Source organism: Galeopterus variegatus, unplaced genomic scaffold (assembly GCF_000696425.1).
Source record: "Galeopterus variegatus unplaced genomic scaffold, G_variegatus-3.0.2 Scaffold2452, whole genome shotgun sequence".
In the NCBI taxonomy this organism is placed as follows: Eukaryota; Metazoa; Chordata; class Mammalia; order Dermoptera; family Cynocephalidae; genus Galeopterus; species Galeopterus variegatus.
In genome coordinates this window covers 327,234-345,057 of record NW_007728563.1, presented here as the reverse complement: position 1 = coordinate 345,057, position 17,824 = coordinate 327,234, and the positions used below count along the sequence as shown (strand labels likewise).

Here is a 17,824-nt window from a genome sequence, read left to right as displayed (position 1 = left end):
CAGTACGGGCGCGACACGGAGGGTTGTGATCCGTTGCCGGACACGAAAAAAGACAAAAAGGAAAAAAAAAAAAAAGAAACATATATTAGATTTCTATTTTGTATTGAATATATCCTGTACATATAGAAGGAAAATAGAAACATAAACACACAAGAGAAGATAGGTTCTAGAAAGGTATGCGAGGAAAAGATTCCTAGCTGTCCTGTTATATCAGAGAAGACAGAAAGGCTGATAGAAAAGAAATACAGGCCAAAGAATACTAGCAATATAGACTGCTTACTAGCTACCATTCAATTAGGGGGAAAAAAAAAAACAACAGGAAAGTTATAAGAGGAAAGCCACAGCTAAGCAAAAAATGAGTATACTTCTTGACTTCAATCTTATCAGGACAGATGAACTACCAGGACAATACAAACTTTGAGAAATAAGAGAAGGTTCTCTAGTTACCGTCAGAATAGAAAGCAAAGGATGTCAGATAAAGGTCAGCACTCTTATAGGCTTTACAGTTTTTGATTAGATACTATTTCTGTATTCATTTTATGTCTCCATTTTTGTTTTCCTTTTCTCATCTATCTTCCCTTCTTCCAATTTATCTTGGGAAACTGCCTTAAATTCTTGTTTGGACAAGGTAAAATATATAAAAATATACACAGAGAAACCTAAGCAAGTTCACTGGCAGTCTGTCTTAACAAGAGAGGGGGAAAAGTAGTATATTGGGAACATGATTAATACACAACAGTAGATTACATATTTAAAGAATATTGTAGCTGGTAAAAAGTTAAAGCAAAATTGTGCAACCTTTGGGCATCACATGTACTTAAGTCTTGGATTACTATAGTTCTTTTCATCCTCTTAAGTTGGTATCATCAAGAATCTATAAATGATGAGTTTAATTTTCTGAGAAACAGAATTTTGGACTTTCTCAATGAAAACAGTACAGAACAGATACTAAAATGGAAAATGAATTCTGTATCAAAAGTAGTATTTTGGTAAGATATAGATATACATAAGTATCCAAAATTAATATTATTTTTACCTCCAGCAAGCTCCTCTAGACTTGGCACGTGAAAAGAAAACTCAGCACAAGCCATTTTCTTTCTTCTTTAGGTGTGAGGTTGTACAAATAAAGCTATTGTTGGCTAATTATCCTAAGAGTTCATAATGCTCCAAGCATGAACAGCTGCTGCTCTGGAAATGAACATGAAGATTTCAATTATATAAAGAGGGCAAAAGGGCATTTAGGTTTCTATCCTCACAGAAAGGCAACCATAGCTTCTAGCATTTAATATTCCAAGTGAGAAATGGACAAATGATCTCTTTTAATACTGATACTTTAAATGGCTGATGTTTAAAATAGACAAGAGAAAATGCCAAACCAAGAAGGCACAGATGATTCATTTTCTTTAGTCATATATCTAGATTTAACATGCAATTTTCTAATAGTTAGTCTAAGGAAAATAGGTCTTGAAGCAGAAGGTATTTATTAAGGCTTATGAATAAGCATTTAAACGGTTGTAAATAACATTATAGAACTCTCAAGCATTTCTATAACAGATAATTTGTGTTTTCTACTCTATATTTGATATTTAGGCTAAAAATTAAATAAGTTTATTAGACTATGACTTTTACAAAAGAAAATTTAAATTACTAATAGAAATGGAAATTTCTACAGAATTATTAGCTTTGGAGTTCAAAATTTTACTTTCATTTACAAATATAATTTCTTGGTAAGCAGCTTTAATGATCAATTATTCTGATAATCTAACCAATTCTAATTTGATATTTAAAAAATATATGCTAAGTATGCTTTACAATAAATAGGTATACACAAACAGAGATTAGTATCTTACCTCAAAAGTGTTCAGGTGAGGAGGTGCACAAGCAGAGTGAGATAAATAAAATAAAGGCAGGGAAAAAAAAGTAATATGAAGTGGGCAGGGAATCCCAGTCTAGGCCAATCACAAGAATGAATATAGACAAAACTCTTAAGGGGCTGTCCAGTTAGCTCTTAAGGGGCTGTCCAGTTAGTTAGAGCACGGTGTTATACGGTGTTATAAGACCAAGGTCAAGGGTTTATATCCCCATACTGGCCAGCCACCAAAAGGATCTTTCTAAGAGCACTTTGGAATTCCCATTACAATTGTTAATAGAACACCTCATTAATCTGGATAGTCTCTGGCTTTAAAATGCTTATTTAGCAAGTGAAAACTCCCTCAGCGGCAATTGAAAATTCTTCCAAAAAATATTTTTAAAAAATTTCCCAAAGATTCACAGGTTTCTTAGAAACTGGGGTTCTAGTTTTGATAATACTTTCAAGTAACATATCCTCTACAAACAAGCTATCGCATACATTTAGGACTTGACATTCACTTTTGTACTTTATCAAATATCAGCCTTCATTGTCTTTTAATTATTTAATATACATAATCTGGTCTCCCAATAAAACATAAATAACTGTTGATAACAGGCCCCAAGTCCTTTATAATCATACTTCAATTATCTTAAACATATTTTTGAGGTGAATAATCTAACATTGCTCAGGAATGAGACATTTTAACTTTTTCTGTTGAAATAATTTCAGATTGACAAAAATTACATACAAATAATTCCTGTATCCTCTTCACCCAGATTTTCCAAATGTTCACATTTTATCACATTCTTTATCAGGCAACCAGCAAGTACTAACTAATTTATGAACATGTCAAAATCTCCACAATGAATAGTATATTCATTTATAATGAGGATACTAAGCACTTCAGATATTTCTTACAATAAGAATGAACGGACTCAAGTTAAATTTCAAATACAATCCTAATTTTATACCATTTACCATCTCTAAAAGAACTGCAGTTTTGTTTGTTTATTTCCCCACCAAAATAGAAACAAAGTCTAATCCTGCGAGGTGACAACCTTAATAACTGGTTTAGAAATGCAGAATTTCAGGCAGGCCAACAGCACAGAAGGCAGTGTGGTATTATGTGTATGTATGTGTGTGGGAGGTGGGGGGAGGCTGGAGTTGAGTGATAAGAGAAAGAAGTTAGGAAAGATCCTCATGTAAACTCAAGAGTGGCTCCAGGAGGAAAGCCTTGTACCAGATGGAGGCAAACAATATTTACCTTTCTGATTTAGTTGGTAGGAGTCAATGACCTAGAAATAGGATATAGAGAACAGAAGAATAGAAATAGGAAGCATTTGGCTAAGTGGAGCTGCAGAGACAACACCCAAAGGGGTAGACCAACTATGGCAACCAAGCTGATTACCATTTATTAAGTACACACTATATACCAGACACCGTTAGGAACTTTACAGACATTCTCTAAAAATTTCTCATAATCATGACAGGTAGGTATTATCCTTTTCATTTTACAAAACTGGAAATAGGCCAGAGAGAATATATCACTGTATTTACCCAATATATCTCAGGTAAGTAACAGAAACAGTTCAAAACCATATTTAATGTGGGCCGACCCCGTGGCTTACTCGGGAGAGTGCGGCGCTGGGTAGCGCAGCAGCGCTCCAGCCGCGGGTTCGGATCCTATGTAGGGATGGCCGGTGCGCTCACTGGCTGAGCGCGATGTGAGCGACACCAAGCCAAGGGTTGCGATCCCCTTACCGGTCACACACACACAAAAAAGGACAAAACCATATCTAATGCACTGTAAACCATGCTGTTTCACCAGTGAAGGAATGATATACTTCTGTTCACAAAAGGGAGGAATTTGTTTAGAATGATTCTAAAGCACTCAGGAGTATACCTGTGATCATCTGTTTGCTTTGCTTTTTCCCCTTAGACTGTGATCTCTTATCTATCTTCCAAGTATACCTAGCCTACAGTGGGCACTCATTTAGCCTGTTATTTATTAAACATTTACAATGTACCAGACTCACAAGGCTCTGGGACAGGGCTGGCTTCATTGATGTGTAACAGGGTGTGTAACACAGGGTCATGTGCTCAGAATGAACCTTGGTTTAATGCTCTGTTGTCACTTTCTTGAAATTCTTAACAACTTTGTATCTGAACTTATGTTTTGTTTGAGTGAAGTCTGATAAGACAATGAAGTATGAACAGGACCAGAGGAGAGAGGTGCAATGTGTGTGTCCTCGGCTATTTCTTTCTTTTTTATTCCCCCAATTTATTTTTTCCGCAGCTGGCAAGTGCGGGGATCGGAACCCTTGACCTTGGTGTTACAACACCCGGTTTTAACCAACTGAGCTAATCCACCATGCCTCGCCACTCCATTCACATAAAATGTTTGTGATGCCACACGAGCACAGAATTCTGATAGACCCAATATGCATGAGAGTTCAGGGAGACGCAAAGTCCCTGGATTGCATAGAATGTTGGTAGAACGTGCACATATCAAGAAGTAAAATAAAAACAGGTGAGTTAGTATTGTGCAGTGTTTCCATTGTGCTATTAAGAACGAAATACACATGCTTGTATGAGCTACCAAATACTAATTGCAAAACTTCAGTGATTCTGCATACAAGTTAAATGTTCTTACATTTGTATTTAAAACTGGCATTGCACAATATAAAGAAAAATGGTAAAATTCATGCTAATAGTTTTAATTTTTCTTTACTTATAATCACATTAAATAGCAAATCCAAAAACACCACAAGTTGACAGCAATACCACAAAAAAAGAGCTGATATTTTAGTACCCTTAATAGCACTTTTCCCTTTTTTTTTTGTACAAGGGACCCAGCATTTTCATTTTGCACCGAGCCTCACAAATTACATAGCTCCTGAATATAGCAGTGAATTAGACATGACATACCTGTCCTAGAGCTCACTTCAGTAATTGTATAGACTGTGGATCGAATGTAGTAGGCTGCCTACAGGATCAGACTTTCTCTCCCTGGAATTGTACAATATTTGGAATAAAATTGAGTAAAAAGGCCAGATTGCTTTCAAAGGCCTGTCCAATCCTGAAACAAAACTAGACAGCTTTACTGGTTTGTCATATGTACACGAAGTCTGAAAGCGGAAAAATCAAACGAGTTCATTCCTGTTTTTTTTACTACTTCGGGGGAAAAAAATCCACCCAAACCAAACTAGTTCAAACTGTTTAATCTTAACTCAGTAACCGTTCAGGGAACTAATAGGGGAAGGGGGAACTCAAGCAAAAAAAAAAAAAAAAAAGTCCTCCGCTGAAGATTAGTAGCCTGGCAGGCGAAAGGGTGAGCTAACAAAACCAGTCCAAAGGTGGGGAGAGGAATGGGGCATGCTATGGAGCATCCCTGGCCTCCGGTACAAAGGTTACACATTTGGAGTCATGGTCAAAGTTATGAGCCTTTCCCAATACTTTAACACGGAAGAGATTTTGGGAGGCAAAAGTAGACATCGTATGGCAAAACAGACGCGCGCACACACACCAAGATCAGGCTTTAGAAAAGCAGACGACAGCTCATCAGGTGCCAGACCACCGGAAACAGGTCGAGCTGAAAGGATGTTTTCTCACAGCTCACGTCCATTCCGCTCACTTGACCCCACAATTTCCTTTTGCTACTTGCTGAAATGTTCCCGGCTATTCCACTTACCTAGTCTGTCGGAGAGCCCACACCTCAATCCTCATCTTTGCCTCAGTCAACCCCGCCTTCTCCGGGTCAGCGAGGTTAAGCCCCGCCCACTCCCAACCACGCCTCCCCACACGACCGTCAAAATGGCGCCCGCGTCTTGTCTCCTCCCACCACTCGCTTCCTTCCCGGGAACTAAGGGGTAACGCGAGATTTCGGACCCACTATTAGCTGGGTCGCGAGGTTGCTCCGTCTTTTTCTTCCGCATGGTCGGAGGAGGTAGGCAGTTTGTGTGTTAGAGGGCTGAGTTCGGGAGGGTGATGGGCGCAGACCCCCAGGGACTCACGTACCAATTCAGTCCGGATTCCTGGCCGGTGGCGTGGGTTGCAGGCAGCAGGTACGCAGCTGGGATCCGTGCGGAAGCGGAGCTTGTTGGTATAAGCCGTCTGCCATTCTGGATAAAGGCGAGCGGACGTGGCCGTCCGGGCCTGGTGGGCGGGGGAGAGGTGGTCTAGGTTTCCCCGGAATGCGTGCGTTGCTTGGGAGACTCAAGCCTCGGAAGTCGGCCCTGAGGTTGGAGCGTTCGCATTGTGGACTTATCCAGGCCTAGTGGTTGGCTCACACGAACACAGTTGTAGTCAGACTGTGGTTCATTGTGTCTGGGGTTAAAAGTTTTTTAATTTTGCTAAGTGAAAGGTAACCATTATTAACGCCATGTCCCTTGCTTCCAGGAGAGACGCCCAAGATCAGACACAGGTGTTAGCTCTGGTTAAGTGCCGCCATCTGGCCATGTGGCCTCTAAAAATCGCAGAGTCCCAGAATGGGAAGCAGCACCTAAGCAGGAATGCTTTATAAACGGCCCAGATTTGTGAACTAGCTTTATTTTGATAGTCCTCTATTAAGCTTTAAACAGATTCAGTGACTTCGGGCCAAATTTTTGTTGAATTTCGCTTTTGAGCCGTTGATATTTAAGAACACTGATAAAACATCCTATCAGGAAAATTACCACATGGGTCCATTGGGTATTTCACAAGTCTGAGATCTTAGTGACCTTAACGTTTTTCTGAATTTGAAATATTTTGCTAGTTTATCTTAGGTTAATTTGTCATGACTCCTATGTCGATTTCTAAGATGCTAAAGAATAAAAAAAAAATACACAAAAACTAGCAAGGGAGATGCAGTAGTGGAATCCTTAACTCTTGTTGCCTTACCTATTGCATTTTCTACCAAGGAGATGATGGCAAAAAGCATCATTGTAGTTTTAGCTTTTTATCAAAAAGGTTGGGAATTCAGAACTCGTAAATTTCCACCAATAATGGCAAAGATATAAATAATATGACAAGGAAGACAGTTCGGTTACTTTGAGTCAAAGAATGGATGTGGACATGAGGCAACAAGGAAAAGTCCCAGACCAGGAGAAATAGTATATTGGATCGCGATCCAATACTATGGATTATTTTTCCTGGTATACTGAGGGCATACTTTGCCTCTGGCTTTCTATGTAAAGGATTTCCTAGGAGTTCTCTGTTGATCTTGAAAATGGCTTTTTGGCCATTAATTGTGCATTAATATTGGCTATTGTACATTACTATATGGCTAGTGATAAAAGTATATTTTTTGCCTGTATTCAGAAAGATGCTTTTGTTGGAAATGAGTACTCTTCTGGAATCTTGTTGCATTGATTTAGAGGGCAGAAACTGAAAGAAAACCTATGAGTGAAATTTCCACTTTTATTTTGGAAATTGATCTGAAATGGACTGTTCTAGATAAGAAACTTAAAAGCCTGGTGAATGATTTTGCCTAAATTCAAATATAATGGCATAATCTGACTGTGTTGAACTTTATATTTCATACTAGCTGTGCGTGTCAGCACCTGTTTGTTTAGAGATACTACATCACATTTAGCAAATTCATAATTTCAGAAAAGTGTTTAAAGCAAATCAGGAATGGATTCTCTTGACTGCATGACATCTTATTCAGCTATGGAAACTGAAAATCAGAGGTAAGTGGGTTTCTACTGGGAAACAAGTAGATTCAATGATAACATTCACTGTATGTGAATTGCCAGGAAAGGGGCAGTAACTAGTTTTCAGGAATGGGAAGAAGGAAGACCAGGTTACAGACCTTCCAAGTTTGATTAATTATGTTACTATTGAAATAGTACAAAGGGTCTTCAAAAAGATCATAGGAATATTAGCATTATCTTTTAATTCTATTTTTCTATGAACATTTTGAAGTATCCTATTATTGCAAATACTTTGATTCAAAGTCTCAATATATTATAGTGGAATACATTCTTAGCTTAGGGAAACAATGTATTCTCCGGCTCAACCTGGTATCCTTTCCCAAATAAAGCATTCTGTTTTGTCTAGTAGGCTGTGTGCTTTATTTAGTGGAGGCTATAGCAGTGAACCAGACAGCCCTTTTGGAGCTTATATTTTTTTTTTTTTTTTTGTCTTTTTCCGTGTCCGCTAATGGATCGCAACCCTCCAGCCATAACACACAAGAGAAGGGGAGGGGAGGGTGTCTCTGATATTTCATGAACAAAAAAGAATATCTTTTTTTTTAGTTGTTACAAATCATAATTATTCTTTTTTTTTTTTTTTTTGTTTTTTGTCTTTTTCCATGTCCGGCAACGGATCGCAACCCTCAGTGTTGCCCCCGTACCGGACCGGGGACCGGCAACGGGATTGCAACCCTCGGTGTCGCTCCCGCGCCTCGCTCAGCCAGTGAGCAGCCGGTCTGTATGTGGGATCCGAACCCTTTGGCGGGAGCGCCGCGGCACTTCCCAAGCGGCGCACTTATCCAGTGCGCCACCGGGCCGGCCCTTGGAGCTTATATTTTCTCTGTGAGGATAAAATTTCATTTATAAATAAGTGCTTATTAATGAACCATCTTAGATAAGGTGGTTAGGAGTCAATGGCTGGCTGGTACTCAGGCCATCTTTTTTTTGGGGGGAGGGGCGGGGGGCTGCTGGCAGGGGTATCCAAACCCTTGACCTTGGTTTTAGAATACCACCGTCTAACCAATCGAGCTAACCGGCCAGCCCTCTTTTTTTAAGTATTTATTCTGGGCATGTTTTCTGAGATAGTCTTGAAAGAAATGTACAAAAGCATTCAGTAATATAAGATGAAAATTTTTTTCCATTTTTGTAGTGATAACTCCTCTTCTGGTAGCAGCTTGTTTAAAACTCAATGTGTTCCTTCCTCACCTAAACGGAGGCAAAGAAACCCCATTAGAAAAATTATTCATTCACCCGAAAGCGTTCAAGCAAGAGATTCATCAAGTGACTCATCTTTTGAGCCAAGACCATTGACTTTAAAAGCTATTTTTGAAAGATTTAAGCAAAAGAAACGTAAAAGGAGGAGGAGGAAATACAAGCCAACGGGAAGACCAACAGGAAGACCAGTGGGAAGGAGAAACACTAGAATCTCACAAATATGTAAGAAACAATTTAAAGAAAGAGTGCCTGGGTTCCCATTTTTAGAATCAGAGAATGGAAGAAAACAATTACCTTGGAGAAAAATTTTAACCTTTGAGGTGAGTCAGTATTTTTTACATGTATATTTAATATAATATATGTGTAATATATATGTATGAATACACACAGCTAAAGTGTCTTGAAGTGATTTTTTGGCCACATTTAGAATTGTCTAAGATAGAACAGGAACACAATCTGCAATTTTGATAGTACTCTTCTGTACTGACTTCTTCCACCTAAAGTTCACTCCGTCCTTCAGCAAAAATTTCATTTGGATTTGAGTGGAATCTTAACGGGTGTATTTCTTCAGTGAATAGTGAATGTACCTTTGCTGAATTTAAAGAATAGTGCTCTGGGGTAGCCAGTTAGCCCAACTGGTTAGAGCATGGTATTATAATAACCAATGTTAAGAGTTCAGATCCCCGCAAATAATAAATAAATAAATGATAAATAATAGTGCTCCAAAGTTGTTTATATAAAATTACTTGATTTCATCCAATCTCAGATCTTAAACCACAACCTAAAAGCTCACATGACTCCCAGTTTTTCAGTAGCCTAAGTCAAACCCACACATGCCTTTCATGTTCAGTAGATTTTCTTAAAGTCTGGTTGTTTCTAATAGAATTTCCTGATAAATACTGTAATACTTAGCAGTAAACTCTTTAAAATATCTGAGTTGAATGTCGAGTGAATGCATGTTTAATTATGATCCCATGCCAGAACTTGTAATTTTGAGAGGATTAATACTTGTTAACATTTTAAGATTAAAATGATTATAATAAACATTAGAAATTTTGTTCCTATCTTTACATTTAAAAATGCCTTTAGTAATTCCCACACTTGACAGAAGATTTGTGCTTAAGCTTTTTTTGCTACCAGCTTAGGTTAGTTTTGGTAATTGCTATGTGAGTTTTTTCTACAATCAGTACTTGATAACATTTGGTCCAGAAATGCAGAGTAGTTAAATCAGGGTAGCTAATTCAGAGTTTTTTGTAAAGGGATCCTGCCCTTTTTTGAACACAGGCATGTACTGAGTCATGAAAAATCAATTTTGTAAGGCCATAACATAAAATATGGTTTTCAATATACAGCAAGCTGTTGCAAGAGGATTTTTTAACTACATCGAAAAACTGAAGTATGAACATCATCTTAAAGAATCATTGAAACAAATGGATGTTGGTGAAGATTTAGAAAAAGAAGATCTTGACAGTCGTAGGTATAAGTATTTGGATGATGATGGATCCATTTCCCCTATTGAAGAGTCAGCGTAAGTTGAATCATGTGAAATAACTTTGGTCATAGATTTTTTTTATCAAGTTAAATTTTAATGTTACTTGCTCCATATTTTGCCATCACTTTTTTTGTACTTTAATAGTGAACATGGATAAAATGGGCCATTTTGGGGTGTTAAACAGATACTGTATTTTTTTTATGCCTTGACTAGCATTGCTTTTTCAGTTGTATGTCAGCTTAGTACAATTTATTAGGTCATAGATGATCTGTCATCTAAGTGATACATTTTAATGTTTCAGAGCAGAGGAAGAGGATGTGACACATCTTGAAAATGATGAGTGTGATATCAAATTGGTAGTAAGTGACTTATTTTTTTTTTTTCCTTTTTCATTTTGGGAAGGCAGGAGTTGGTACAGGAAAAATTTTATCCAGTAGTTTTTGTCTTACAGTGCATTTAATTTTTAAGTCTAAATAAAAAGATTACTTCAGGAAATGCAAAAATGAAAATATTAACTTTTGGCATATTTGATAATGAAAACATGGGCTTTTCAATACTGTTTTTAAGTAACATTTTAAATACATGGTATTGCTAGTTAGGGTTCAAAGAAAACATGCAGATGTTAATTTGGACTTCTAACATCTAGATGTAGTCTGTAGGTTATTTGAAGTAACCTGGCACTCAGCTATGTGTAATTACTAAATCACATGAGTTACTGCTTAATACTGATCTTTTTTTTTCTAACGCAGGAGGATAGTTGTTTCATAATGTGTTCTGAATTCCCAAAGATGAGTGTGTATTTAGAACAAGAAGTTGCTTTATCTAAAAAAAGAGCTTCAAAGGCTAAAAACATTGGACAGAGAACACAGTGTCCTGAAAAGAAGACAGGAACATAAATGTCAAGAAGGTAAACAATATGGAGAAAAAGTGACTTCATAGAAATAAATAACTAAAGATCATAAATGTTGGCTATATATTCTATGCGAGAACCTATTAAAGAGAATTAGATAAAAACAACCTCTGAAGAAGTTTGTGAAAGAAACTCCTAAAGAATAAGAAGTAATTGTTAAGAAAAACATTTTAAGACACCAGGGAAAATAAAACAAATTTTCAGCTTCTAAATAATAAACAGAATGTCCTGCTGTTTTTGCCAATGCTTGTTGATCTCAAAAGAGCTAACAGGTGTCATTTGAACATTGAAAGAAGTGCAGAGATTTTAATCCTGAAAAAATCATAGATGAAATCACAACTAGTCACTTTCTTTAGGGTACTTGAAATCTATAATTTTATCCCAGCTTTTTTCAAACAGAAGTAACCTTTGCTGTCAGGTGTTTAGTATTTTAATAAGAACCTGATTTTCCCTTCCCAAATACCTGGAATATTTTAATATGTCTTCAACCACCATTTATTTTAATCACCACTGTAGAACTGACTATTCTGCTGAATATACTGCATTTAACCCTGCACTTGTGTTTTTGTTTTTGTTTAACTTGTGGACAAAGACTTACAGACAGGTGCTAAAAAAAACCACCTCTCTTGCAACCCAGGACTCATTGTTCAGTATGAGTTTTGATACATAGAAGAAGGAATATTACAGTAATGTGAGATAGTTTAAAGTGATAAAGGTTTTGATAACCATAAAGGTTGGTTCCAGGACTGTAGTATTGATAATTAAAAAGCTTATGATATTAGGGAACTCTTCGCTATGTTTATTTAGTATTCTGATATCGTGTTGACATGATACATAAAGATGGCTTTTTTTTTTTTAAAGGCTTTTATCTTCAGAATATGATGTCTGAAATTGGAAGGTATGCCTTAATAAAAGGTTTTGGATCCCTTTTGTTTAAATGTAGTAAATAGAACACTGTCAGATTAATTTAAAACTCCACAGGTTTCATTTTATTAAGAGACATTTGTGGCTTCCCCTCAATTTCCAATTAATGACATTGATTTCTGAAAAAGATCTTGGATTCACACATTTTATAGTGATGTGATGCCAGCTTCATTCTACTTGTAAGTTTTAGAGGGTCCAAATCTGAAAGTTTGTAGCAATAATCAGAAACTTGGATTTATTTCGAATTAATGCATAACCTATAAAGAGGTAGACGATTTAATAGTATAATGAAAGAAGTGACTACATAGGTCATAAGATGTCATAAATTTGAATTGTGTAAAATTTAAAAATATTTGTTTTACCTTTACTGATAATGCCCATTATAACATAATTACAGCCACATTAATATTTTTCTTTGTTATAATTGGTCATATAACTAAGGAAATATTTTATGGAGTTCTTAAATTCTGAGGCAGGAATTCAGGTAAAGTAGAATTTGCTGTAATCTGTGAATTTAATAGGGAAAAAACATCCTCTATTGCAATTGCAGTATCAAAGTTCATTAAGACTCAGGCTACAATTTTTATACTTTTTGTTTTAATACCTTTTTTCTTCAGTGCATCTAAGGTAGCTACCTGATGTTACTTTGTGTCTATCTATATTTTATCTTCTTTACTCTAGCTCCTAAGCAGCTTGGTGAAAATCCCTACCATGTGATTATGAAATGATTTTCTTTTTTTTTTGTGATTGAAATGGGTTTACATTTTCTTTTCTTGTTTATGGCTCTTTTGTACAATTTTGAACTCAAAGAGGCTGGAGCATATCACAGTGCTAATAGTTGCTTTCCTGTGGAGTCTTAGACTTGTTTATTTATATAAAAAATTTATATAAAAATTAATTTTAATAAATTAAATAATTTAATAAATTAATTTAATAAGTTAATTTTTATTTAATAAAAATTTATATAAAAATTGTAAAAAATGGTTGAGGTCTATCCCGATGGGGCTTTCCCTGTAGCCGCTCATCGTTGGAAACGCCTCATAAAGTAAGTCTGTGGTTTTGCTTTACTCACAGGACTATTTGTTAGGTCTGTGGAAAGGAACTACAAGACAGTTGGTAAAAGTGTGAAAGGTGTAATAATTTATTTTTACCTTAGGTATTGGCATATCCCACAGATCTGTACTGTTGTTGAAAGTAATAGCTTAGGTAAGTTTTAGTTGGTGACAGTGTAATCTTTTGGGAATACGATTACAGTTCGGTGTAATAATTTATTTTTACCTTAGGTATTGGCATATCCCACAGATCTGTACTGTTGTTGAGAGTAATAGCTTAGGTAAGTTTTAGTTGGTGACAGTGTAATCTTTTGGGAATACGATTACAGTTTAGATGATGAATTTAACTGTTCAACTGCTGAATGATACAGACATGAACTAAAACTTAATTCTGATAGCTGAACATAGCTAATTCTAGAGATCAAATTTATATTGTAGGTTTTTTCTGACAACTGGAAATACTTAAGTACCCTAAGTCTTTCATTTTGTACTTTCTCATAGGAATGAATATGATTTAAACTCTTCTATTAGAGAGGTAAGTGAAATATTTAAATCTTATTAATTTATGAAAGACTCAAAAGTTATTAAAAATATAAGTTGAGTTCAGTGCCCCAATACTTATATAACTAGGGATTTATTTCTTTTAGGTTTAAAACAGAATCATTAAGGGCCGGCCCAGTGGCGCACTGGATAAGTGCGCCGCTTGGGAAGCGCGGCGGCGCTCCCGCCCGAGGGTTCGGATCCCACATACAGACCGGTTCCCGCTCACTGGCTGAGCGAGGCGCGGGAGCAACACCAAGGGTTGCGATCCCGTTGCCGGTCCCTGGTCTGGTATGGGGGTGACACTGAGGGTTGCGATCCGTTGCTGGACACGGAAAAAGACAAAAGACAAAAAAAAAAAGGAATCATTAAAATCTTGGCAAAAATATTTGCCACAACATATATTTATGTATAGAATGAAAAGCTGCACATGTCCAGGCCTACCAAATGAAACTGCCTTTGTATTTTGCACTCTTATTCAAGTGGCAATTCCAGATGGTTCATCCTAATACCACATATACCTGCATGTGGGATATTGAGTTTCTTTAAAGGAATGTTGCTGGGCCGGCCAGAGTGTGGTACTGATAACACCAATGTCCAGGGTTCCATCCCTGTACTGTCCAGCTGCCAAAATTAATAAGAGTTGCTTAGTAACTTGACTGAGTGATCGTAACATTTCTAATGGATTCTTTTAGTGATTTGGGTAAACAGTTACATCTGTAACTTATACAGAGAGACTGGATATAAAGATAATGACTAGGATTTTAGTTTAAAGTGCAGTTAATGTAGTTTCCTCAGTGGAATAATTAGGAATAAGGTCAAATTATTGTACCTGTTACAGGAACTTGAACTTTAAAGATTTGTGAAAGTGTTTTACTCATAGTAGCATCATCGCAAACTTTGTAAGTAGAATGTCAGTCATAATTGCACTGCATGGTATCTGCACTCAGCAGTTTATTCCTGCTGGAGTGTTCAAAGAACAGTGCGATAGAAACTCAGTATCTGGCATCGTTGGTTTTCTTGGCTTTGTGCTTGTTAAACCTGGTATTTCTATTGATACACTATTTCTGTAGTTTTCTCATACTGTTTAGTTTGATATAATTGTCTCTAATAGTAACTAATTGTTTTCCTTTTCTAGGGTGTCAGAAAATTGAGAACAGAGCAGGTCAGTCTACTCTAAAAATGTAAGGCTTTTTATTTCTATTGCATCTAGCTGCTTGTTTTCCCCTAATGGTAGCCTTGCCAGCGTAACAAGAACTTCCATACAGATACACATTTGCATATTGTATAAAAATGAGAGGAACTTTTACAAAGCCTCATTCTAGATGAGAATGGGCACCACTGATCATGGTGTCCAAAAATTGTTAATGTGGCTAAATTGAGACACAGGTTATGCTTCCATCACAGTAAATGTATTGCAGTGGTGACAATGAGACCTGTAACATTTTCCTATAAGCTCTTGACAAAATGTGTACCAACAAAAATGTTGACTTCAATATTAGAAACTAATAAAGAATAATATATTTTAGATCATTTGCCAAAATATTATGTACTTTCTGCAATTCCATTTCTAGGGCCCTAAAGTAAATTGCTTAAAGAAATAAAGATCCCAAAGATTCTTGGTAAGGTTTTAATTTGTTACCTCAAAGGCAATATAGGTAAAGCACACTAGAGTTATAGAATTTATCTAATAATTCTATTGCAACCAAACCTGGTGGTTGATTAATCCACTTAAGACAAAACACTAGATTTTACTATGTTGCTGTGTATTTACACTGATTATCAGTGATGTATGGTGTTATGATGATGGGCAAAATGTTCAACTGCTCTGAATGGGCTGAATGAAAATAGCCTTTCTGAACATCTATCCTCATTAAATATACACTGTATTTTAGAACATTATAAAAGCTCTAAGGTAAAAATTATCTCCAACATGCAATGCAAGCTTCAAAATAGCTTTTTTTTTTTGGCAGCTGGCCAGTACAGGGATCTGAACCCACAACTTTGGTTTTAACAGGCTAGTCAGCCCAAAATAGCTGTCTTTACAGTTCAACAGAACTAACAGCAAGATCAGATATTAGTTGAAATGGACTGAATTGAAAAGATGCAAATAGCTGCAATGAGCAATTTTAAGCCTGAAATTTTCAATACATAGTAGGTGGGCACTGGGTTTTAGGATACTTTGGGACCTGTGCAACCTCATTTTGAAAGTTAGATTTAGTGCTTTCTGTATTTAATAGTAACTGAATTTGAAATATGAATTTTTCTATAGATGGGGAATTTTTGAAGTTGTCATCAGTTTGTCCATATTAAAGTGGAGATAAAAGCCCACATAAAAGAATTAATGGCAAGTAATTGTTTTTATGTTACTTATAAGTTATTCACCACAGTATAATGGTCATTACCAAGGCTTTTAGAATGCAGTTTCTCATTTGCTGTGGACATGACCATAAAAAAATTTCCCACTAGGTTTTCTATTTGCTACTTTGCTAGCAATCAGCCTATTGGGAACATTTTATTAACCCTTTATTAAACTGTTACTTGTTTTACTTACCCTGCTTAGATGACCACTGTCACGTGTGATTTTTTTCCCCCCCTAATCAACAGCCATAGTTCAAATTCTAATAGTTTATACTGAGAATTAAACTGTTACTTGTTTTACTTACCCTGCTTAGATGACCACTGTCACGTGTGATTTTTTTTCCCCCCCTAATCAACAGCCATAGTTCAAATTCTAATAGTTTATACTGAGATCCCTGGAGCCTTGCAAATGTGATTTGCCTCGCTCAGGGAGGCTAGCTCCAGAACTCAAAATTCTGGTGGCTGGCTGGTATAGGAGTCAAACCCTGTGGACCTCGATATTATCAGCACCATGCTGTAACCAATTGAGCTAACCAAATTCTCAATACTGTATGATCATCTCCAGAAATGTAAACTAACTTTTACATTTTTATGTAGGGCTAAAAGAATGACTGTGGATTAAGCATCAGTTCTTTTAAAAAGGTATGTACACGTTAGAAAATACATATAGGTCATTTCAAAGAGGGCTTGTGGAGCTGTGAAACCCAAGAGCTCTTAACGCTATGACCAGAGATTGAAGTTCTCCATAGGATGCCATAGTCACTCAATAGTGCTGTGTTTTCCTGAGGAGATATACATAGTCCGTGATTGGTGATGTTGGAAAGTGAGTGAGTGTCTAAGTTTAATCAATGTCTGCTCTCTTCTTCAGGGCTGTCTTGAGGAGAAACCTTGACTGAAGCTTTAGACGTGACCTTGATGGGCAGCAGCAGGAGTCACAACATGTGAAATTCCTTGAATAGAAATTTATTAACTTTAAATAATTTTGCCTAATGTCACAAATAATTAAACCCTTTACGCTGTTGTAGAAAGTCAGCATGTATTTTTGGCTCGAAGTTTCTCTAGTGTTTTCTGTGGAGGGAATAAAAATTAAATTTAGCAGTTCCAGTTGATATATCTTGGGCTTGAAAAGTTGACCCATTCCCACTCACCTTATGAAATTCTTTTGCCTTTATTCTGTTTTGGGCATAAGCTTCTTGCTTTGCTTTCTCTTCCTTTTGTTGTTTCACTTCAGCTGACTGATTGTGTAATCTGTAAGAAATTCATAAAGATTTAAAGACAAATAACTAAAAGGCAAATCACTAAAGTAAAATAAATGAACACTACTACCTTAGAGCCCTTTGGTGCATGAGGGCTTGTGTAGTCTTTCTGTCTTCAGGAAAAGACAACCTAACTTTATTCACACCCTTTAGGTGACTCACAGGTGAACCTGAAAAAAATAGTGACTTGATAAATAAAAGGCTGGGTCTTAGATTTCTTAAGAAGGGTCGAAAAAGATACAATCGAGAACAAAACTAAAGTTCTCCGAAGTCAAGTGGTGACAAGAGTCATCCAGGCTTTAAATGTTCAGAGAGGTAGTTAAGAAATTATCTTTTAAAAATTCAACATACCTGTAGATGTTTTCTCCTTAGCTGTTTTGATTTGGGAATTTTCAGGGACACGTATTTTATTCCTTATTTCTTTCTGCCTCTGGTAGGATCTCTCCATAAATGTTTTTTTTCTCTTTACAAATGCCTCTTGTAAACTCCCTGGTGTTGCTGTGAACTTTGCAAGGGTTTCTGGTTGGAAAAAAAAAAAAGATTTTCTATT

General features: G+C 36.4%; 3 protein-coding genes across 15 annotated transcripts in view; 1 reads left to right on the top strand and 2 right to left on the bottom strand.

Annotated features, from left to right (window-relative positions):
- LOC103597883 (chromosome unknown open reading frame, human C11orf54) overlaps positions 1–5,614 on the bottom strand; it is a 20,834-nt gene extending 15,220 nt beyond the window's left edge. For 2 of the 3 annotated variants that reach the window (XM_008581756.1, XM_008581760.1), the window contains exons 1-2: positions 5,544–5,614; positions 1,037–1,188 (exon numbers count right to left, since the gene is read on the bottom strand). In XM_008581756.1, coding sequence (XP_008579978.1) covers positions 1,037–1,091 — 55 coding nt within the window. In that variant the 5' untranslated portion in view covers positions 1,092–1,188; positions 5,544–5,614. Of the gene's footprint in view, positions 1–1,036; positions 1,189–4,780; positions 4,862–5,543 lie in introns of all 3 variants that reach the window. The other variant, XM_008581757.1, reaches the window with a different exon arrangement.
- Positions 5,615–5,778: 164 nt separating this feature from the next.
- On the top strand, positions 5,779–17,050 carry TAF1D (TATA box binding protein (TBP)-associated factor, RNA polymerase I, D, 41kDa). 5 transcript variants are annotated; one of them, XM_008581748.1, is made up of 12 exons: positions 5,779–5,916; positions 8,675–9,059; positions 10,092–10,267; positions 10,533–10,590; positions 10,981–11,138; positions 12,003–12,039; positions 13,222–13,271; positions 13,619–13,652; positions 14,796–14,822; positions 15,930–15,999; positions 16,615–16,660; positions 16,887–17,050. In XM_008581748.1, the coding sequence occupies exons 1-5, from the start codon at positions 5,840–5,842 to the stop codon at positions 11,125–11,127; spliced, it is 843 nt and encodes a 280-aa protein (XP_008579970.1). In that variant the 5' UTR covers positions 5,779–5,839; the 3' UTR covers positions 11,128–11,138; positions 12,003–12,039; positions 13,222–13,271; positions 13,619–13,652; positions 14,796–14,822; positions 15,930–15,999; positions 16,615–16,660; positions 16,887–17,050. The 5 variants fall into 5 exon arrangements, with proteins under 5 accessions (XP_008579970.1, XP_008579968.1, XP_008579969.1 ...); XM_008581746.1 differs by lacking the exon at positions 13,222–13,271; XM_008581747.1 differs by lacking the exon at positions 15,930–15,999 and having other exon boundaries at positions 16,616–16,660.
- Positions 16,966–17,824, bottom strand: part of KIAA1731 (KIAA1731 ortholog) — a 62,833-nt gene continuing 61,974 nt past the window's right edge. For 2 of the 7 annotated variants that reach the window (XM_008581752.1, XM_008581753.1), the window contains 3 exons: positions 17,626–17,726; positions 17,345–17,444; positions 16,966–17,266 (listed from right to left, as the gene is read on the bottom strand). In XM_008581752.1, the coding sequence (XP_008579974.1) occupies positions 17,077–17,266; positions 17,345–17,444; positions 17,626–17,726 (391 nt within the window). In that variant the 3' untranslated portion in view covers positions 16,966–17,076. Of the gene's footprint in view, positions 17,267–17,344; positions 17,445–17,589; positions 17,794–17,824 lie in introns of those variants that run through there. The other 5 variants (XR_551151.1, XM_008581755.1, XM_008581751.1 and 2 more) reach the window with 5 other exon arrangements.